The 24,450-nt window shown below is 37.4% G+C and overlaps 1 protein-coding gene across 6 annotated transcripts in view; it reads right to left on the minus strand.

Moving 5' to 3' along the window:
• Positions 1 to 412: 412 nt before the first annotated feature.
• ADAM23 (ADAM metallopeptidase domain 23) overlaps positions 413 to 24,450 on the minus strand; it is a 182,626-nt gene continuing 158,588 nt past the window's right edge. Inside the window, exons 24-27 of one of the 6 annotated variants that reach the window (XM_043445575.1) lie at positions 23,664 to 23,775; positions 11,858 to 11,948; positions 4,000 to 4,093; positions 413 to 3,616 (exon numbers count right to left, since the gene is read on the minus strand). In XM_043445575.1, coding sequence (XP_043301510.1) covers positions 4,045 to 4,093; positions 11,858 to 11,948; positions 23,664 to 23,775 — 252 coding nt within the window. In that variant the 3' untranslated portion in view covers positions 413 to 3,616; positions 4,000 to 4,044. Of the gene's footprint in view, positions 4,094 to 11,857; positions 11,949 to 15,840; positions 15,932 to 23,663; positions 23,776 to 24,450 lie in introns of all 6 variants that reach the window. The other 5 variants (XM_043445577.1, XM_043445578.1, XM_043445573.1 and 2 more) reach the window with 5 other exon arrangements.

A 24,450-nucleotide genomic window follows, 5' to 3' on the forward strand; every position in this document is an offset into this window, starting at 1 on the left:
GATTAGGTTCTCTGTGTTACTGCAGTACCTTTATGTGAGATACACGCAGCTGCTGATGCCAAACCAAAGCAGGGCAGTGGGACGAGAGAGGAGACATTGAGAGACATTCATAAAAAAGATGGTTATTTGATGAACAATCCTCTGTAAGGTGTGAGGAAATACCTTCCTTTGAATGTTTTTGGTATTACAATGTAGACAACCAAACACTTCTATTTTCTTTTTAGTTTGATTCTAATGGTACCAGGGTCAGAAGTGCTGATGTTATGACTAGCCGTCCCCTATTTAAACTCAGAAGAGAGACACCAAAGAAAGAAATATAGTAATGGCATGACCCTACTGTGTTTTTTCCCCCCAACTTATAAAAAGCAAGGCATTTCCAATAAATCCACTGAAACTGAATCCTAATCAGCAATATATTTACCATCAATCAGGATTTTATTTTGCTCCATTGACCGATTAAGTTTTCAGTGAGCTTTTGATTGAGAGACCGGCGCTAAAAGATATCTGGTGCACAGCCACTGAATCAACAACGCAAGATAGCACAGGAAAAGGGTTTAAGAAAAATGACCAAAGTATAAAACTACAACATTCAATGTTAACAAAAGTTTTAATATACACTTGACTGAAGATGCATACAATGACTACTGAATCTCCATCTATAGACAACCAAGATACGAATGAATTTATTAGCTTCCAGCAAAACTTCAGGCTGTGCACTTAAAGAACTGGAAACCATTTAAAAATGAAAATTAACAGTGGAAGCAACAATGGCTATAAAGGATGGCAGGATGACTTTAAAGAGAGGATTCAAGTACTGTTTGGAAAGTTCTTCAGACACTAGTCTTTGAGAAGTTTGTGCATTTCCCATCTTTGCATAGTAAAAAAAAGAAAGAAAGAAAAACAGAAGCTAAAGTCACACACGTACCACTTGGCAAAACTCCACAGCTCTATGTGACTCATGTTTTAGAACATGCACCTATGTGTACTGCCTGTTTATCTAATAGGAGTAGCTCTAATTCGATGGGTTCATGCAGTATCTCAGGGTGAGCAATGAAGTCAGCGCGCATCTCCTCATCCAGGTGTCACCAATTGATGAAGCAAAAGTTAACGGGTGAAATGGGAACTTGTCATCACTTTACACTAACTCTTGTTGGGTAACATTAAACGGTGAGATGCCTGTGCTTTGAGCTCAAATGAATAAACTGGCATAGTCACACCACAAGAATCAGCAAATGAATGGCATGTGCAAGAGAAAATACAACAGATCTTGAAATTACATAAACTAATACCACCAAACATAACTATAATCCACTGTTCACAACTGGTATGGTTGCATTATCTTTCATAGTCACACACAGATAGCTTAAAGCTCGTGTATTTTACATATACACACAAATAATTTAACATTGGAGCATAGGTTTCATTACCTATGAAATTGCTAGTGTAATAAAAAGTTACACTGACAGTTGGCATATGTACATAATATTTGGGGACCACTGTGGTCTGATTTAAAACGTAACATCGCACATTTACAATGTTGTTTGTGAAATGCTCAAAAGTTAACAACAGGTTTAAACTTGTTTGTAGTACCATGGTTTTGTATCTATTAAGTCAAACATGGTACCTCTGGAACAACAGTGAAATGTGTGTGGTGGACTCAGCAGCAGCTAAGTATCCACTGGTGAACAGGACTCGACAACAGAGAGGCACAAACAACGGAGGGACAGGAAGAGATCCCGAGTAATCTGAGTTTCCTCCAGGCTCCCTCTAAGAGCCAGTGCTGCTTGGTAGAGGGATACCACTCATGTCTTATGACACCAAGGGTAAGGCTGATAAAGCTTGTCAGTAACCCTGTTATTACAACATAAGCATACAGCTAGTGCTAGAGAAAGACTACATACCTGTGTAGCACCTAGGACTCAGAAAGCAATAACAGGATTAAGATGTTAGATTACAGTCTACTGTAGCATTTAGAAATTAAGGTTTCTGCTCTACGACTGCAACACTTCCAAAGCAAAGGATAACTTGGGGAAAACCCCACTGTTTAAACCAGCACATTTTAAGGAAAAAATCCTTTGCAAAGTCCAGGCAAAAGTGGTGAGACTGGTGTCGCGAATCTTGCTGAAAAAGAACTCAAAGCTCACTTGAGCAACTAATTTAGTTGTCAGGAAGAAGTGGATGGGACAATTACAGAAATGTGGGCTCTTTAGGGGCCCTCAGTAAAACAGTAAAACATCACTAGATGCTTACTAAAGGGATCATGTACAAGCTTTTATATTTAAAAAAAAAAAAAAGCTGGAACTAAATTTATTACCGTAGATACTCAATACTTGAACGAAAGCTATCTTGACCATCAATGGAAGAAAAAAAATCAGTGACAGTGAATTAAATTCAGAGGGGCTTGGGAACCCAGATTACATCTGCAAATCTGCCTGGAGGGAAAAGAACAATGTGAATTTGTATATAGTAGAATCCCACTGTAATCCATCACAACATTCCACAGATCAGTCATACACTGAGGGCCAGACAAGGTTGGTTGAAAACACAACACACAGAATTAAAGCCTATCTTGACAGTGCTCAGAAAAAGGTAAATGCTGTTTCTGTCCTCATTGCCAGCTTTACAGTGGGGATCCACCATATATATTTTGAGGCAGGAAGTTGAAGGCATGAATGAAATACTGACAATAATAGATATGGAATAAAATGAAAAGTTTAACTTTTTCCCCAAGCTTTCAACATTTAAAAATTATTTTTTAATTTAAGGCTTTAAGTTTATCCTCCTTTCACATTAAAGACAGGGAAAGAAAACTGTCAAAATCAAAAACTAACATCATGAGCTTGGCACTTTTGTGATTAATTTGAGAGGGTGTCTACTTTCTTACATTATATACAGATGTTTATAATGACATCAAAAAAAATTTAGAGACTGTGAGTACATATATTTGCATTTACATAATTTTTATGCTTTTTCTATGGGTTATTTTGTTCTTTGTGTCCCCCACCCTTTGTTTATTTTTGGTTTCAAGCATTTCATCTCATTCAATCATTTCATTTTTTTTTTTTAATTGCACCTGTTTTGTGCCCAAACTCCTTGAATCTGTGGCCATATCTGTTTTGTTTTGTTTTTTAAGCAAACTCAAGAATCATTGTACAACATGTTACAAGAGAGGACAGAGACAAGAGAAATAGAGAAAAAGAATAAAAATAATGGAGAACAAACAATAAACTCAAATTTACAGACAACCTTTACAAGAGAAATATTTCAGTACAGACAAGTGAAAATGATGTGTCAAAATCTATTTCCATATTTACATTTATAAAAGAACTATACAATAGCATCATTGTTCAAATTCCAGCTTCCATTTCCAAAGGATGCGAGGTCCAGGAGAAAAGACAACAGGAAGTGAATCAACAAGAGCAGGGGTGTGTGGAGTTCCTCATGGCCTGGTCAAGACTAGGGAGCAGGGGGAGGGGGCAGGCAGCTTCCGTGGGTTCATCTGCCACTTTCATCTTAGGAAATCAGTTGCAGGTTTTGCTGTGGATTGGCTTGCTAGCTGTTTGTTGTATATAGGCCATGCAGATTTTACCCTTTCGAAAATTAGATCTTCATGCCGCTGGAGTGTGTCATTGGTAAGAAAAGAAAAAAAAAAAATCATGCTAAATCATTTAGAAGATATTAAGTGGTAGCAGGCTGAGGAAAGAAAAAGATCATTTGCTATTTTTTAATGGTTCTTTTATTGCACTTAATTTTTGTTGTTGTTCCTTCTTCCTTTCATTAGAAAAAAAAAGATTCTGAAATAGTTCTTTGTACAATATTGTCTTTTGCTCCCTTTTATTGATAGGTGGTGGGAGGGGTTCTTTGAAATTATTCCCAAAAAGGACAGTTTTCTTTGACCCCATCCCTGTTACCCCAACGTTAGTTCTCTAGTCATTACCACCCAAGGTTTTTGTTCACAGACTTAATAGTTCTGGCAACGATGCTGCAAGTATGTCATACCCAGAATCCCACAGTGCAAGATGCTGTTCATCCAGGGCTGCTGATTCAAATGGGGCCTTGCTGAGTAGGATCAAACCTCCTCTTCTTGACATTTCTTCCAGAGTGCGTCAAAAAAAGATGCAAGCAGAAGGGGAAAAATCCACAATATTAATCAGATCATGATGAGAGAAGGGTAATGATAATGACAGCAACGCTAGTTCCAGAGCAAAGTAATCAACTCACCCCGAGGCAGACTGTCCAAAATAACTTGAAACACAGAACAGCTCACACCTTTGGATGTTGTTACAACCTCCCTGCCAGCGTATATCCATTTGTGAAGGCTGAAAGAAGCTTCCAGCTGTTCACTGTAAACCACAGAAAGCCTCAGCAGCCCAATTTGTCTATTTCAGAAGGAAGTGTGAAAGTTACTCAGTTGTGTCCCACTCTATGCGACCCCATGGACTATACAGTCCACGGAATTCTCCAGGCCAGAATACTGGAGTGGGTAGCTGTTCCCTTCTCCAGGGGATCTTCCCAACCCAGGGATCAAACCCAGTTCTCCTGCATTGCAGGCAGATTCTTTGCCAGCTGAGCCACAAGGGAAGCCCAAGAATACTGCAGTGGGTAGCCTGTCCCTTCTCCAGCGGATCTTCCCGACCCAGGAATCGAACCAGGGTCTCCTGCATCGCAGGTGGATTCTTTACCAACTGAGCTACCAGGGAAGCAGATTTCAGAAGGAAATGACATAGCTAACTTTAACTAGGTAAAAATTAATCCAGGAGGCTCTTCCACTTAGGGGGCTATTAGAAAAACTAAGAAGTAATTTTGAAAGTCTTATAACTGCTTCCTTCGGGAACTTAAGAGTTCTGTATCTGTGGACTGGCTTTTGCCAAAGTGACAAAAACAAAAACAAAATAAAAAAACTTTGCTCCACTCAGTTATCTTGCTGCCTTGGGGTGTGAGCTCTTACCTCACTTTGGAACAAGCATTTTTCTTACCTAGAAAGTAGAAAACCAGAGTGCACAGTAAGATGGTACACTCCAAGGAGAATGGACACAGGCTCAGGTTAGTTAAGCAAATGGAGCAGCTTAGCTTAGTTGAAATAAGCAAGTTAAAATGCCTCGTTCACAGTGTCCAGTCTCCTAAAAAGAGGTTCTTGTGTTTAAAAAGAGAAAAGAAGAGAACCAGCAAGACATCACAAGGCAACAACAAAAGTTGGTTGCAACCTCCCCATGGTCTGGCTTCATGTGGGGCATCAAGCAGGGGTTCATGCATTCAGTCTGCACACTGGGCGGGCGCAACGCAGCTGCCACCATGGCGTCATGCAAAACTGGAGACCCCTCATCCCCCTCCCTGCCCGTTCACTCGGGGCCAGCTGATACCCTTACAGCCCTAAGTGCCAAAAGGACTGCAGTATCTTCCTCGTCCCCACAGGTAATTCAAAATAAAGACAATACCAAAGCTCAAAATATGTAGAAAGACATCCTGCAAAGTTTTTTCTCCAAGATGACTGCTTTGATGCTTCTCTTTTTCAATAGCAAATATAAAACTCTTTAAAGAAAATCTCCCTTTTTCCTTTTCAAAGTTTTCATTATGGCATCTTCATTAGTGGCTTACGCATGTGGATCACTGGCTAACACACAGTACAAACACTATTTGTAGCACTGCTACTTTTTTTCACCATTCCCCTTCCTCCCTCTCAACCCTCTTTTGGGTCAGTATCCTTAAAAGCAATCATTGCTGATGCTGCCCAGGAAAGAAAGGTGAGAACAATCAGGAAGTCTCCCATGATGTATGTTACTAAGTCAGTTTCCTTCAGAGCACAGGGCCTGTGTCTCTGCCATGTTCACTGCCCTTGAAGGTAGATATATTAGGAACCACACTTCCTGTGAGTCAGGTGGGGGGAAAACAGCAACTGTTTGACCTTGTGGAATGACCTTGAAGGACTAGGAAAATGAAAGTGAAGTCGCTCAGTGGTGTCCGACTCTGCGACCACATGGACTGTAACCCACCAGGCTCCTCCATCATGGGATTTTCCAGGCAAAAATACTGGAGTAGATTGCCATTTCCTTCTCCAGGGGATCTTCCCAACCCTGGGATCGAACCTGGGTCTCCCGCATTGCAGGTGGACGCTTTACTGTCTGAACCACCAACTAGGAGCCCCAACCTATTTAGATATGTATTGCCAGAATGCAAGAGAAACATTAAACTTTTGTCTTCTCAATTAAAACTGGGTGTGGAGGAAAAATCAAGTGGGCTCATGCTACACATGTAAATGACTACGTTGAAAGTGAAAGTGAAAGTCGCTCAATCATGTCTGATTCTTTGCGACCCCATGGACTATACAGTTCATGGAATTCTCTAGGCCAGAATACTGGATGGAGTGGGTAGCCTTTCCCTTCTCCAGGAGATCTTCCCAACCCAGGGATCGAACCCAGGTGTCCCATATTGCAGGCAGATTCTGTACCAGCTGAGCCACAAGGGAAGCCCAAAATGACTCTATTGCCCTTATCTAAATCCCTTTATTCAAATTCAGAGAATGTCAGATAAATAGCCACGTTTAAGGTCGTAATAACAATCTGGTCCTTTTTTTTTTTTTTTTTTTTTTGGCCAAGCCACACAGCTTGCAGGATCAGAGTTTCCCAAATAGGGATCAAACCTGGGTCCTCAGGAATGAAAGCCCTGAGTCGTAACCACTGGACTGCCAGTGAATTCCCTGGTTCATTCGGAGATATGAAATTCCATTTCAGCCTGACGTATAGGAAACCTCTGGTGTCTATAAGTTGTCAGTTTTGAAGCTTAGATTGCATTTTTTATAAAAACAATGTCCTACAGTGTGACTGGCCTCCCAGGGCAGATCAGGAGGCCAACCCACCCTCCTGTCTATGGGAAAATGGACTCTAAATCCTAATGGGGTGTTCTAGGACCATGCTTCCACCACTGATGTCACAGCAGAGAGAAGGTGGAGCCCTGTGATGAGGACAGTGAGGGCCATTCCTGCAGCTGGCTGACTGTCAGGGCTCCTCACGGGTCAACTGTCAAACCACTACTGGCTACTATATATTGAGAACTGCCTATCAAGTTATTTTGTTCTATTTTAATGTGAAAGCACATCTCTCATGCATAGATGCTTGCTGCTTTCCTTCCACAAGTGTTTCCTCTGAAATCCTTTGTTCACTGGATTCTGAAGGCCGCTCACTTTTTCATCATAACCTGCAAGGTATTTCTGAATCATTATAGAATATCAGTGCAATCCATAAACCCTGCATTGACTCAGTTTTCCTCCATTTTTACTACCTCTGAAAAACCTGTACTTTTGTCTACTATATATTATACTATATATACATCTACAAAAGATTTTTAAAAGGCTCTTCAGGTAACAATAATGTTCTGGGAATTGTAAAGTCTTAGATGTTCTTTTAAGCGTATGTTTATCCACCACTAAGATCTTTTTCTATGACGAGTCATCACGCGCCCACCAAGAACCCTTTGCCCAACTCTGCCTCCTTGGTCACCTTAGACTGAGCTCACTTCCCCAGGTGGTTGAGTCAGGGAGCTGAACTGGGTCTTTCTGGCTCACCTGACACCACCACCACCTTCTAGGTTTGAGTAAGAAAGTGCCTAACCCAAGTGTCAGAGGGATACTGGGGAAACCAGGTCCCTTATTTTGCACTGGGATATGGTCATGCAATCTAGATAAGGAGCAATCTGGTTATCCTCCTCATAGAATGACTAGCTAAAATTGATTTCATTTCTAAACTCCACAAAAAACAAAAGTAGAAAAAAGACATTTGATTTTTTGAGAAAATGTAACTAGCAATATTAGGTTCATTTCAAATTTCATCCAGTATGCCATTCAAACAATTCAGTTAACTTTTCTTGTGATAATCCAGATATGACCCTTTCAATTTCATTTATTGCAAGTACCTAAACAGTTTTTCTTTAGCACCTCCAATGACAAGGAACACAAGCCAAACAATCTCCTAGCGTACCAGTCAGGTTCAGGAGGGGCTGAATCTGACTTCTCATAGACAGGAAACCACGTATTTAATTACATAGACTTATTAAATTAACACTTTTAATGTCTGCCAGGGGTAGCTCTGCCAGGCCAACATGGCCACTCCTGCTGCTGAATACCATGGAGAGAGCAGGTGGTGGAATAATGGGACATGGCAATGGTCTTCCATAGCCTGCAATTATAACACGGCTGAAAGAACTCAACATTCGTCCTCAAATCTTGTGATATGAACTGTCAGCAAACTATGGCACTATTAACCTTCAAGTTCTTTTCCTATTAATACCTAGAATCTCTTTTCAGTGTATACCACCATCACCTATGGTGTGGATATACTTTATGTGCATATAGATGACCATATTGCTCACATCAAAACTCCTGTCTTCAGATTTAGAGAATTCAAATAAAAAGCTGCATCCAAGTTAATAACAGCAATTCTGTTCATTGTTAGATGAAGAGATGAAATTATCTTTTTAAATACTTGTCACTCATCCTAAGCTTTAGAGAAAGATGCTAATAAAATGATACTTCAGTCTCGATTTTTTTCAATGTCCAGGAAAGGCAACAGCTCTAATGACCCAGTGGAGCAACATTATTATTCAACGCTGAATGATAGCCATAAGCCTCCTTGGCAACCACGTTTGCAATCTTCTGCACCACAGTTCATAGCTTTATAAGAGCAGAGGGTGAGAGCAAATAAATGCAGATATGGGAGAAAGTTGACCAAATTGGCATGACAAGGGCCTATGTTCAGTTTTCACAAGCTTTCTCAGAGAAAAATCCTAACACCTCAAAGACTGAGAATCCATAGACTAAACTATACCTTAGTATCTTCACACTTCTGGAATACAGAACTAGCTGAAATTACTTAGGTATGCCTACCACATGACCCAATATATCAGAATATTTTAAAAAGATAACCTACCCAATAAAACATTTTTTCCTTTTAAGAGTTTCACCATCTTGCTCAGGGAAGTCTTGCTTGCATTAACCAAAGTTTTCAGACTCTACTATTCTGCTAAAAAGAAGTAATCTAAATTCATACTATTGTTTCGACCACAAATCTCGATAAAGCTTCATATCATTTTACACACACCAATTTGCACACATTCACACATGCATGTACACTCAGATATGCTTATGCTTTAACCAGCCATTTAAGGGTAAATGTGGTTAAAAAAAGAACCACAATGGCACTGTTAGGAGTCACAGCACAGCTGTATCTCTCATTCATACTTGAACAGGTTGTGTTGGGTATGAAACTTCTTCCACAGCTACATTATTCAGCACGTTACACCTAAAGAAATTCAACATTAGGAAAAAGCAATACTTCCCCTGAGCAGTTACTATATTTTCCTTTAATCTAAAAGTATATGTACCTTCAGATTCTTTAGGCTATCTTGCTAATTTCTCATCCAGTAATAAAAACCCAGTTTCAGGAAGGCTTTCCAATAAAGATATTTAGAGCAATTCTTTTTACAAACTATTTTCAACTTTTGATTCTAGAGAAACCTCTTTTGTATCTACATTGAACTGAATGACTTCAAAGTTTCAATTCAAACAGCAAATAATTATACTCCCAAATCATCTCTAGACTAATCATTTCCAAAACTGTGTGAAGGGTGGGAACATTGAAGCTTCATCATTCAGCATCCAAAGGCTTTTATTGCAAGGTTGAAGTAGTTATTTAAAGCTCCATACAAACCACATAGCTACTATTAAAATCTAAAGATCTAACACCTAAAAATCTAAACTAAAGATTCCCATGGAGCAATAAATAGCACAAACAGCAGTACCTTCTACAAATTTAAACTGCTAAAATGACATGCTGAAGAATTCTGTCTTCATTTTTTCCTTTGTTCCAGGACAGACAAATATTTACTTTATACTACTGTGTGCCTTCTCAATGTTTTCCTGTAAGGGTCACAGGGAAGGAAAGGGGTGTTGACAGAACCCAGCTACACATATCTGCACGATGGCATCCCCCCAAAGGTCATTTCTCACCTCACTAAATGTCCATCTCTTCCCCTTTATTTTCTGTTCTGATAACTAGATATCTTTCGCAGATATAAATACACTGTACAGGCCTAAACTACTTATATACACAGTGATAAATGCTTTTTTGCTTTTCCCCAAAGAAACATGCAATTCAAGCTGTGAGCTAGGCCAGGCCACTGTTTTGAGGTCCTGCTACAGAACAACGCTCTCATCTCCAAATGCTGAAGTGGTACATTTGTCACTGCACGCGGTTAAGATGTCCAGCGAACTCTTTTCCAGGCCTTTGAAACTGAAGTCTCCTAACACCAAGGAGGCATAAGCCTGGCATGAGCCAAGTTGATTTTCCTTGAGGCATACTTCTGAAAAAGTTCAAAGAAGAATTCTAGAGTAACAGATCATGGAACTACTGAAATGTATAATAACTTTTTTTTACAGTAATGAGACACTAAGAAAAGTTTTTGCTAGAATTATTCTGGCCCAAACAAACACATATTTTTTTGTTGTTAGGTACCACGTAAGTGACTTATTAACTGGGCAAAATCTTAATATCATGATGAGAAAGTTAAATGTGTTTGTGTGTCTTTGAAAGCACAGTGATGTCAAAATTACTGTTTCACTAAACAGGTTCAAATTTATAAATATCTCTGAAGAAAAGAGGTACCATTTGATAACACCCTTCCAAGTTGAAGCCACTCAAAAATTTGTAGGCTTATTCATTGAATCTTAATATAATAACAAAATTAACAGAAAATGTTTAATTTGTTTAAATCACCTTTTGGCTTATTTTTCTTTCATAATCAATTTCTAATAATAACATTTTACCTGGTTTAAATATATTGAATTGAGAATTCCAAATACAAAATATAAAAAAGTTCATAATTGAGGTAATTACTCAGATAATTCAGGTCAAAAACTTCCTCTATTAAGTAACCAGATGGAGGCAAAGTCGCTTTTGAATTTGGGTAATATTCTTATTTCCCACTTAAATTTGTTTCCCTAGATCTAACTGAAACTGAATTTATCACAGGGAGTATTTGGCACAGGGAGTATTGGGTCTTATCTACAAATCACAATAAACAAGTCATCACAACACAAAAAGATATAGGAAGCAATTACCCAATGAATTCGAGGTATGGAAACACCAAACTGGATAAAATAGGTTCAAAAATTTGGACCACAATCAAGGTTTGTTTGTGACTATCTGGTGTGTCTATTTAAACAAAGTTACTTCAGTGATCAAGGTACAATCCAAACTGAAAGGTCATATGAAAACACACCTAGTCTACCAGTCATGTCAATATTAACAGTTCATTAAAAAATATTAAGTGACACAAAGCCACAGACTTCAAATTCCAATGAGACATGATTTAGTAGGTTAGGGAATTAATGAAACTGTTTTTTAATGTTTTTATAAAATAATAAAGCTTTTCAAATCACAAAGCTATACATGCGAAAAATAAGGTTGTGAAAATTTCAAAATGTCAATGGCATATAAACCAGTTTTAAACAGATACAAAGAACTTGTATGAGGAGATGCACTTATATCCAACAACAGTTTCCTGGATTATCTGCATATAAATAAATGTTTCTCAGGATGCTTGCTCCTAAAACTACTTTTATCAAAGAACTTCTCCTTTAAGTACTGCATGGAAGCGCTTTCTACATTTTGTTTTCCCATCTGCCTGAAGATGATATTTGAGGTTCCATGTTTCTTCTTTTCTGACCCATTTCTGGACACAAATATCTATTTTTAGTAGTTATACTGTTAAAACTCAAAATCTGGTAGCAGGAACTCAAAACCTGGTTATGTAAGCAGAATAGAGAAGTGCCAGAGCCACTGAGAAGAAGACATGCGGCATTGCTTACTTAAATCCCCATCCTGTGCCCCCCAGGACAATAGCTGCTACCAGGATGGCACCAGCGATGGAGCCTATTATGAGATTGGTGGCGCTAGGACCTGTGGCAAAGGATCATGGGAAGAAAGTCATATGAGCTGACCGCTTTCATCACCACCAGGGACAGGCAGATAAGCAGTTACAGGAAGCAAATCCCCTCTGAAAAGGATCACTAAACACTTACATCGCCTTTGTTTATAGACAGCTATTGCTTAGATTCGTCTGCCTATGAATCTAAAGTTTCTGCACCACTGACAGAATAAGTTCCATTCCATTCACCTTCTGCAGAATCTGAAGAAATTTACAGATGCCCACTTGCTGCCATCGCCCATCTCTTTTCTCCTCCCCTACCCCAGGATCAGGAAGCGAAAAAGTAAAAGAACCAATAAACATGACAGCATTAGAATTTGTACTCTGGCTGGCAAATGAAGGCGTGAAAAGAACGAAAAATATTCCACTAAAGTGCTCTTGCAAGCAGCAGATAAAGTTGTCTAAATGCTCAATTTTTTATCCCTCATTGAAGACAGTTAAAATTCAGAAGGAAGAAGGAAGGTACCAACAAAGATCTAACTGGGAAGTGCTCAAAGATACTTCTTCATTGCAGAGACCCATACAGTGTTTACACGGCAACATGGAATTCCAAGGACAAGATACAAAGGAAGCATAAAATTTATTTGAGTAATTTTGGAGAAATAAGATAAAGATTCCTTAAGTTCAACTGACTCGATCTTCAAATTTCCAGGTATTACTAAGAGAAATTTGAGGCTTGGAGACAATTTGAGAAAAAAAAGAAGTGAGAAGTAAAGACAGCAAGAATGAAAATGCAAAGTGGAATTTTTTTGTCAATTGTCTTAGTAACAGTTGAAACATATAGTAAATCCTCTCCATTCACATGGAAAACACCTTAGCACACTATTTTTAAATATAAGCAACATTAACTTTAGTACATGAATTTTAAGTATCACATCCTCCAAGGGGCTAATATGCAGGTACAGTGCTCCTAATAGCAAACTAATTCCAGTCCTATTTATCTCTGTTCCAGAAGTCATGAAACCAATTTTGATAGTTCTCCTAAAATCCTGAATTGTGCATACATTCATTTTTGTGTAAAAAATTCTCTTTTCTGCTCACATTAGTGCCCTCAGCTCTGTATGTAAATGGATGCCACTGCACTAAAATTGTGTGCATTATATCTTTTTTACTAAGATCTTCCAGTGCTGCGGGCATGAGTGGGATAGAGTATAGGGCAATGGGAGTGTTGGGGACATGGTCTTCACAGGTTCCTGGACAGGGATATGCTCTTAAGATGAACCACTGAGGTTCTAGCACTTGTAGAGCCCCACTGACAATAATAAATAATTGCAAGAACAAGAAAAACAGATTACCTACTATATATTGACCACTTACTATTTACCAAGTGCAGTTCTAAGTGCTTGACAAATATTAGTATTTCATTTGATTCTCATAAAACCCCTATGAGATAGGAACTATTTCTATCCCTCTTTAATAGATGAAGAAACAGAGGCTTCTAGACATTAATAAGCGACAGAGGCAAAACCTGAACACATATTTGTCTGATTCTCAAGCTTATGATACAAATTGAGGGGCAGCCAACTACAGCCCACAGGCTAAATTTGTCCCTGGTGAATTTTCTGGCAAAGAAATTTTATAGGAACATGGCCACGATCACTGGTTTAAATACTGTTTATGGCTGATTTCAGGCAGAGCCAGCAGAGGTAGAACACAAGGCTATAACAGACACCCTGCAAAGTCAAAACAACTTACTATCTTTACACAAAGACTGCTAAATATTATCCCACTTAGCTGAATTTCCTTCCCACATTTCTTTTTCTATTTTTTTTTAATACAGTTGATTAACATCGTTGTGTCAGTTTCCAGTATACAGCAAAGTGATTCAGTTATATGTTTACATGTATCCATTTTTTTTTTTTTCAAAATCTTTTCCCATTTAGGTTGCTACAGAATATTGAACAGAGTTCTCTGCAGCTATACAGTAGGTCCTGTTGGTTACCTAGTTTAAATATAGTAGTACTTATGTGGACTTACCTGTCACACCCAGAAATAGCCACAAACTTACAACAGTGGGAGAGTAGAGAAAACAAAGGCTGGTAAAAAAGACTATGCTTTAGAGCAACTGCCTTCAATTTTGCCCAGCTCTAAGACTCCAAGGGGAATTTGTTAACATGTATCCATTTCATTAGTACATTGCAGTTATGGCCAATAAATAATATAAAAAAAGGAACTGGGATGACATTTTTGAAAACTACCTTTTTTCAAGGAGGAATTTCACATAAATGTATATAAAGAATTTCTCTTGGAAAAGAAATGTTGCTTCTGTGTATAATCCAATTAACACACCCAAAGTGAAATTTTACAGGACAAAGTTCTTGCTTTCTCTAAATATTTTAGCTCTGTCATATATAAGTAAGTAAGGAGAAATGAAATATTTATTTTCTAACAAGTGAGAAATAAAATATCTTTTCCAGTATTTCTAGCTTCCTGGGGTTAATTAGCCTCACAGTCCATAGAGATGGGATGTGAATTAAAAGATCCCAGTCCAGACAAAGCCCTTTGATGCAGGGGAGAGAAAGTTTAGTAAATCTATAGTGGGAAGTGTGATCTCTGGACTTGTTCCTCTGTTAATGCTAATTCGGGGTCTAGGTCCCCCAGGCCCATACTGTACTATGTGTGGCCACTAACGGGACTAAGGAGAAACATGAGTGATGTTAGCAATATGCCCCGGGTTTGGGGAGGTTGTTGAATAGAGGCTATCTGTGATTTCTTAAAATACTAGGAATTCATTCCCCAGCCACTGGGAAAAGTTATCCCCACTACAGACTCAATAGAAAAGACAGCATGTATTGGGAGTATTTCTATTATTTGTATATGCTCTCTCTGTAACTAGAGGGGAAAAAATATCAGGATAATCTTTTAGTCTACAGATTAGCAATCTCATAAGAGCAATACCCCATGGAGAACTGATAGCCGTTGTGAGGATGTGGATCAAGTACAAAGCAACGTAAATAAAACACCAAAGAGAGCTGTATTTCTGTATAGGGCAAGTGGCACACAGAAGATTTATTTATACACTGGTTATTCTTTAAGACAAATGCACCAGATTATTTGCAACTGTTCACCTAAGGTTTTGTAGGTTTGCACTAAATATCTTCTTTATCTTGATGCTCTTTGTTTCCAAATATTTATGTAAACTTTGGATTTGAATGTTTAACTATTCTATAAGAAGAAAATAAGGACAGTATCATAAATGTCTTTGGTAAACTAAATAGCTTCTTTAAAAAAAAAAATTAAGCTGAAGGCTCCTATATCACTCTATATAAACAGAGCAAATGTTAGTGGCTACATTTGGATTTTCTTTAAAAGGAGCTACAACTGTTGATAATTTCTAGCTGTATATGTGGATCTATTTGACTAGTGATGGAGAAGGAAATGACAACCCACTCTAGTAGTCTTGCTTGGGAAATTCCACGAACAGAGGAGCCTGGTGGGTTACAGTCCATGGAGTAACAAGAGTTGGACGTGACTTAGCAATTAGACCATTTGACTGTGAAGATTAAATTTGTTATAAGAATCTTAATAAAACCCTCATAGAAAAGCATTTGTGTTAACAGTTTGTCAAAAAAAGATTTGTATCTTAAAATTACGTTTATAAATGGAGAAGCAATGGCAGCTTTGGGACCACTGCCTTAATTGTGAAGACATCATCAACACCCCAGTATTATTTTATGCCCCACATTGTTCCAGACAGGAGAAGGTTTTCCACTGCACAAGAAAACCAGAGGACACAAAGACATTCAAATCACACCACAAGGGGTACACGGCAACGAGACAGCACATGAGGGAGTGAGGGGCCGAGGACCGGCTCCCACACCGGGGGTCAGACAGAAACACGCTGAAACTCAGAAAGATGCTTACTCTATTCCCCACCCTGTGCCTCCAAAAATCACCCCCAGGGCCAGAATGGTGCCAGCCACGGCACCTATTAGCCTGCTTGTGGCCATGTTCACTGTGTGGAGGGAAAACGGAGAGTTTTTAACAAAGGAAATTAATTACACTAACACACAACATAATCTGTTCAGGAAATGCTTTGAAAGTCAAATATTGAGATCTTTGCCTAAAGATTTGAAATTAAGATCTACATACACATTGCAAATATTTGAGAATAATTCTGAATGTACCTTCAAATTCCAAAAAACCCTACCTTAAACATAGTCTCTTATACTTTAAACATGTATAATAAATAATCCAATTTGAGTTATAGGTCCTACATGGAGTGAGATAAAATTAAAGTATAATCTTAATTGCATAGCAGCAAATCTGTGTTTTTATTATAAAAGCAGTAAACCATTAGTATACTTTTTATAAACTTCTCAAACTGCAAAATATGCCTAAGAAGCTATATCTTTTTTAAAACTCAGAACTTATCATTCAAATTTTATGAACATACTTACAAATTTAAAATAGTTATCTTTAAAATGAACTGTATTTTCAGCCAGAAAATTATTTTATCTGGAGAAGTATATTTCAAATAACCTGCAGTGTTTGGGACATACATAGTACTGGAACACTTTTAGTTTTTTTTATAGTCTCCAGTGTATAAATTATGCGCTGAGAGAAAGTTGGGGTCTCAATGATGCTGTAGTAATTGTTTCAGATGACCCAGCAGTGTTTGACTCAGTGGAGACACTCCATCCCCACACATCAAAGCTTCTGTGAACAGATTTTGAATGTTGCAAAATGGGCCTGGAATGAGCACAGGTCTCTAGTGCTCCCTGATTGGGCAAGATGAAATTCAGTGTTGGAGGAAGGCAGCTTATTTAGGGTTGAGTGTGTCTGTGAGTCTGTGTCTGTGACTATGCATGCAAACCTCTGGCCAAGAATGCACTTTAACTCACAATTCTATATGAACCAAAAGTACTGGTTCCCTTCACTTTAACAATGAAGATGAAAAATCAGTTTCCACAAGGCTGTATTCACATAAATTGTGTGCTCTGAGACACAAGGAAACACACAAAGACCCATGACTCAAAGTCACAATTTTTTAAGGCTTAATATTGGGTTTGTTGACCTTTTTAGCTAAATATTCTCCCAAAGAAGAGAGAGGACTTTGAATGTGTAAACCTGATGAGCAATTGTATAATTACTCCATTTTATCACAGAGTAAATAGTATGAGTCAGATAGTCTAGCTTTATCATTAACTAAATACAACCTGAGTTATTCTTCAAATAACAAAAAACAATAGGGGACACAACAAAAAACAGACAAAGCCTGTGGAGAGTATTGAGGGGAAGAAAAGAGGACCAACATATAAGGTGATGGTAACGGTCTTCAAGGGTTGTCCACAGCTCGGTGGTAAAGACTCAGCCGGCAATGCAGGAGACTCGGAAGACTCGGGTTTGATCTTTGGGTCTGAAAGATCCCCTGGAGGAGGAAATGACAACCCAATCCAGCATTCTCACCTGAAAAATCCCACGGACAGAGTAGCCTGGTGGGCTACAGTTCAAAGGGTTGCAAAGAATCGGACACAGCTGAGAACTGAGCAATGTGCTTCAAATATGACAATCCATTATAATTCAATATAACCTAAATAAAAGCTCAGATTTCCAAATTGTGGAGGTAAATACTGAGATGAAATGTATTCCAGATAGACTGCCTCATTTTTTTTCTTTTGAGGCCATAGAAAATCATTGCTTTCAGAATACTAACTTAACTAGGACACATCATGTTACATATATACTTTTTGTTGGGCATTGTCCCTCAGACCCAAAATATATGAGAGTCCGATTACCTCTTTAATATTTTATAAAAGCTGTATGTGCTAAATTATAGGAAACTAACATATCCCTTTCAGATGGTAAAGAATCCTTTTAAAACATAATGCTGAATGAATATTTGTTATTTTTATAATAACTATGTGAGTGATAAATAACAATATCTATTTTAAAAGGCTTTTTGTATTTGCTCTGGATGTAATTTCTCACCACAGAATCCAGAGAATTAGGCAACTGATCATGCAGGTGTTAGAAACAACCAGATGAACAGGGTCTACAGACACTTCAAATTTGTATTCAAGATAAACAGATATAATCTGTAATCTCCCCTGGGCAAGAGCAATTATCTCCAATTCTTAACTGATGAGTACTCAACACCAAAACAAGGTAAAAGTAAGTGGAAAAACAGCTTTTTCAAAAATATCCTTTCCCCTCTTTGCTCTCCTGCCCTCCCACTACTTTTTAACTAAAAATATATGCAAAATTCATTTGATTCTTTATCATGACACTTAACAGGCTTATCTCTTCCAGTAGGTAGCAACAAAACCTGTTTTCAAACGGACGTGAATTTACTGAGTGGCTCACAGGTGGATGGATGTGTACAGGGGATATTTAAAAACTAAGGTCTCAGCTGCTCTTCCCAGCTAAAAAGAATTTATCTTCTCATTGAAAAAAATTTCCTCGGACCTTCGGGGACCTATAATCTAGTTTTACTTCCCTACCAATTTATTTATTAGGTAACTGTATTTATTTGTTCATTCACTCATTCATTCATTCAGTATCTACTAAAAGGTTTTGTTGTTGTTGTTCCAGGAACCATGCTGGTGATACACCTTATTTTTCTTTTCATCCTACCAAACCTAGAAGGCTTGCAGATTCTAGCTAACAACACTATCATATTAGGAACTTAATTTTGCTCTCCAGCTCTTCACCGTACTTACTTTTCATTTAACTTGTTTATGGAAACTGTTTATTACTTAGCAGTATGTTTTCACTTTTGTTTTCTTATTTCTGTTATTTTTTGGTTAATTATTATTTTTAATCTTGGTCCTAGCTATCATATGTGCTAAAAGGTTGAATTTTTTCAATTAATTTATTTAATTGGAGACTAATTACAATATTGTGGAGACTAATTACATACATTGACATGCATCAGCCATGGGTGTACATGTAAAATGTAGAATTTTTGAGAAGTGTGTAATATCGATAAGAACTAAGAATTTTCTCCTTTTCTCAGGAATTTCTATTTTATATGTAGAATTCTCTCACAGACAAGTCATGCTTCAGACACTTTGAAACTGAGTGGTTGATTTTTTTCTTTTCTTACTTTTAGAGACTTTCTGAAACAAAAGGCTGCAGTATTTCATCTATATGACTCCAGTGAACCAAAAGGGGCTACAATCTTGCATTCTTAAATACTTTGAAGGCCGGAGGCATCAAAGACATCATTTGTACTCTATGGACCAGAGTTCTTTCTGCAGAGATTTATTATTTTGTTAAAATTTAAGATTAGAAATAAATTCTAATCTTTATACTTTAGAGTATAATATTATCATGATAGATATTTTATCAAGCTCTACAATTGAGTATTTAGATGTACAACCAGATCTGCTTACTCTTCTACATAAAATTTTTAAAAATTGAGTCAGTTTTTTGACACATTGGGATAAATGAAAGAATAAGAAAACAAATTATTTTTTATAAGAATAGTATTTGTTTATGCTCTCAATGAAAATATCATGCAGTTTTTCTGAACTCAAAGTAAACTCAGAATTATCAAAAAAATTTTAAACTTAGTAAATACTTGTTATTGATGAGGCCATTGGTAATGAGAAAAATATTGAGATGGTACATAATTATATAGAGCATAATTATATATGACAATCATAACTTCTCATACCTAATCATCTGAATTACAAAATCAAGGATTTCTGCACTCACAAAGAAAGTCATCAAAAAACATGTGCAGAGGTAAACACTAAATAATACCCCTCAACATAGACTTAGAAATAACTGTTTTCAAAATACTAAATACTAACAATATAATACTTCCTTTGACAAGTAATGTATCAGTTAATAAGCTTAATCATTACTTATTTTTTTAACCCTTTCTACTTAGTACTGTTATAAAAACTAGCAGAATAACTTAACACCCAGTTTTAACTCAGGCTGTGTGCAATAACAGAAAAAAACACACTGGGCTGAAGATCAGGTGATGCAGGTTTTATTCCTGGCTAAATATCTAAGTAGCTGTTAACCTTATTAATTAAGCTAGTTTTCTCATTTTTAGAGAAGAGTGGGTCTGAACCTAATTGTCCCTAGGGCCCTTCTATCTCTGATCTGATTACTATTGTCATGATGACAGCACCTGACCAAAGCTTCCCAGGACCATTCTTTGACTTTATATATATCAGGGAAAATATTTGATATGTTCCAGTTTCTTCTCTTCCCTCCTACAAGGTGTTGCAAACCATCCAACGTGGAAAGTTTCATTGTATCCTATAATAAAGTGAAGTCGCTCAGTGGAGTCCGACAGCACTGTGCAAAGATGCCTACACAACACAAAAATGATCAGTCCTTGACATGGCTCTCCCTATAACAGGTGGAAATTCCAGGTCTTTTAAACAGAATTCAAACATATTCTTCCCTCATAGAACAAGCCAAAATAATTTCTTGCAGGGAGTTCAGTGGAAACAGGTTGGGAGAAGAGGGACAGAAGCGTCTTTGTAGGTAAAATGAACAACAGTGTAGAAAACGTGAGTCACATAATATGTAATAGAAAAATCTTTTTTAAAAAATCCCGCTCACATGATTGTTGCTTTAAGAGCCTATTTCTTGTCTTTTAATAATTTTAATTTAAGAGCTGGAGCAAATTATCTTCCATGCTTTAAACAGTTGGGTCAACAATGGACAACCTGAGCCAGTGCAGAGTGACTTCAATGGCAATACTTTCCTGTGTGTTAATCATTCCTACCCAGATGAGGTTGAATTTTTATTCTTTTAGTAACTTGTAGTTAAAATGAAAGAAATACCCCAAACACACTGGTTCATTTCTCACTTCCTCAAATCAAAGAGTCACAGAATTCACCTTTACTTTTTACTAATTTAATCTTGATCCAAAGAGATGTAGTTGGGTACAATTCATCTTTTATGATAAAATCTCATGATTTAAAAAGAAATATTTTCATTCTACCTCTTAAATTTTTTTCTTAACAAGGAAGTACATTGAAATTAAATAAAATAAGTATTTTTTAATACCCACTCACCGTATCTCTACTGAAAAGCCCTTATCTACAACTATGACAAGTTAGGTCATTGTAGATGTTGCTCATTATTTATGGCAAGTATTTAGGGAGGGTCCAAAGATTGTGCTCAGTAAGTCAAGTATCAACCAAACCAATCCAGTCATGAGAAAATGTAGAACACGAAGTTATAGAGAAAAACCTTGGCACCTCACAGTTAGGGAAGTACTGATTGTTTCAGTACCTTGATTGAGTTTGTTACCTGTCACTCTTCAGCAAGGCAATACAACAAATGTATCCTGATAAACTGAAAATCAGTGTTAACATGCACCATTTCACTTCTTTTACATATTCCCAAATAGAAGGGATATGGTATTCATAGAGTGCCTATCATGTGCAAGGATGTGCTGACTCTAAAACAGTATAGAATCAATAAATATTTGCTATCTGGATTAAAAAAAAGAGAAGTAAAGTACCTAGTTTCTCTCTTACCATCTTCTTTAATCAGAATATCAAAATTAAAACTGTAAAATCTACAGTAAAGTGTTTAAATCTTCATTTCAGTTGTTTTCCATTTTCCTAGTATATTAATGGAATTTTCTGTAGAGGCTGAAAAGACATAAATGGCCAGTACAGATACAGCCATTATTAGGTGTTCTAAAACTGCTTGACTTTTTCTGGAAATCTGGTAATTTACGATAGTAACTGCTCTTTATTTATATCAATTAAAACCTTTTCTCAAATGAATCAAGATTATTAAAGATTCATGAAGATTTTAACAATTTTAGAACCCATGGGTAGGTTTATTCAAATGATTCCACTGTCTTCATTTAGAATTAGGTAAAAAAGAAAATATGCAACAGGAAAGAAATATACCAGAATGCTAATATTGACTACTTCTGAGTTACTGGATTAAGTGATTTTTACCTCCTTTTTAATCTTTTCTGTATTTTCAAAATTTTCTACAATAAACATGTATTACTTGAATGATCAAAAAGGTTATCTTTAAAAGATAATGAAAACCAGCACCACATTAACTGGGAAAAAAGAGAAACAGAACAAAAGGCAGTGAGGGATCTTCTCTAGAATGTATTTGTTCACTCTATGCCTCCAAATAAGTTTTTAGGCATGGGTGAGTAAAGGAATGGAGAAGAGAGATAATGGATTAAAAATTCCTTATGAAAAAGAACAAAGTCTAAGCCACTTCAGCTGTGCTCGTCTGTTCAGACACACTTACACATCACTTGAGAAAACAGCATTTAGATCTTTAAGAGAATCACAGACATGGAGAGAAAATTTGGAAAGAATGAATCTCTCCTTGTCAGAGACTAAATAGTCTCTAAATCGAAGTTCTGAAGGTGGATCCAAGAATTTTTCATACTAATTTTAAAGCAACAAAAGACTAAATGTAAAAGTGGAATTGGTTCCTTTTTATAATGGTTCCTTTTTATAACTAGAAGGAGAACAGAAATAGATTGTGAGGGTGTGCTTGTGATTCTTATAGAATGTTAACATCGTGGCATAATAAGCAAATGCATGAAGTGTTTTAACACCCACTCCTCCTGAACACTACCCATGCATGCAAATCAGCCTGAATCTCTTCAGGAATTGAAGACTATGGAACTTTATATACTTTCAAAATCATAGCTTCCCGTATGGACAATACTGAAGCTTGATTTTAAAGGCGCTTTCATCCAAGACTAAGCAGATCAAAATGACACTATTTCTATATGTATTTTTCCTACCTGCAGGAAAAAAGCATGATAGTTATTTATGAAATGCTGTTAGCAGTACCATGAGAAGGAAGAACCCGATGTAGAATACAATGCCCACTGGTGTACAATATCCATTCCGATGATTTTTTGGTTTCTCAGGTACAATATTATAGTAAGTCTACTGTAACTGATGACTTCACCAGCTCTTTGAAAATCATAAAAGGGGTTGGGAATGGGGAGAATAAGGAGAAAGTGACTACCACATCTAGATGACATAGGCTACATTATAACACGGTAGCAAAAGGCCTGAGATCGGGCATTTGTGATCTCAGGTTACCTGAGATCCTGGTCCCAGCCCTGCGTCTGGTTACCTGAGTAACCATAGGATGTCACTTGACCTCAGGGACTGAGAGTTCCCATCTGCAAAATGAGGGTGGTTCTAGATGGCCACTGAGTCTCCTTCCAATTCTAAAATTCTCATTTTTCCTCCTTTTAATGTTGATTAAAACAAAGGTCCAGATCTTTCAAGTTTTCTTTGCAGTGTTAAAGTCCTGTGAAGAATTCCAGTTTCTTCCTAATCAAAAGTGTGCTTAAACAGAACATAGGAGACCACAACTTCCCTCTGGAAGGACTCAAGTATTGAAGAATGACCAGAGTCTCATGTCAGTGAAAAAGAGTTCATCTATTTAAAAAACTGAATTAGCTTCAACCAACTATAAAATGATTAACATTTGTGATTATGGAAGAATGAGGTTTAAAGGAAAGAAGGGAAATTGGTATATTAACCTCTTCCTAATTCCAGTTCTAGACTAAGGGGTAACTTAAGCATTTTTTTCAATGTCATATCCAAGAACCCTTAATTCTGCGGGAACATGAATCAGACATTTTAATGACAAAAAGAGATATTCTTATGTGTCTCCAGAAAACCTATGAACTTGCTATACTGGCACCATTGGAAGAATACTAATGAATTCAGTACGCAAGGAATTGAAACTGAAATCACACAAACCCTTGGGTCCTTCGTCTTTGGGGGGGTGCAGGTTCCTAACTGGATCCCGGATACTGCAGTCTGTCCCTGCCCAGGTGAAATCACAGATGCAGGTGGCTTCATTACTACACACCTGTGAAGAACAAAGAACAGAGATGGGGCATTTTCACCGTACTTGGTAGAATAATGGCGGTAAATGACACATGGGACAGGGTGTAAGCTTTAAAACCATTTGAAATTTTTAAGTCTCCCCTGGTTTTGTTTTTTGTTTGTTTGTTTTTGTTTTTTATTTTTGGTTGTGCTGGGTCTTCACTGCTGCACAGGCTTTTTCTCTAATTGCCGTGAGCGGGACCTACTCTCTAGTTGCACTGCACGGGCTTCTCACTGCAGAGTCTTCCCTTGTCGCAGAGCATGAGCTCTATGGCACGTGGGATTCAGCAGTTGCAGCACGTGGGCTCAGGGGTTGCAGGTTGGAGGCTCTAGAGCACAGGCTCAATAGCTGTGGTGCAAGGGCTTCGCTGTTCTGTGGCATGTGGGATCTTCCCAGACCAGGAAGATTCTTTACCACTGATCCATCAGCGAAGCCCCTCCCCTGGTTCTGAATACTAGACAATGTATAGATCCAATACTTGGGTGATATTTTTTCAGTTAATTTTAGAAAAATCAAAGATTAAAAGGAAAAAATGTTCAAATTAAATGTTAATTACTGGTGTTGATATTGTTTAAGTACTCACGTCTGACAATGTAGCTTTTTCAGAAGTAGTTGCTTCTAGAAACATACCTTAGAAACAATATGCTTAATTAAAGA

The sequence above is a fragment of the Cervus canadensis genome, chromosome 24, assembly GCF_019320065.1.
Source record: "Cervus canadensis isolate Bull #8, Minnesota chromosome 24, ASM1932006v1, whole genome shotgun sequence".
NCBI lineage: Eukaryota > Metazoa > Chordata > Mammalia > Artiodactyla > Cervidae > Cervus > Cervus canadensis.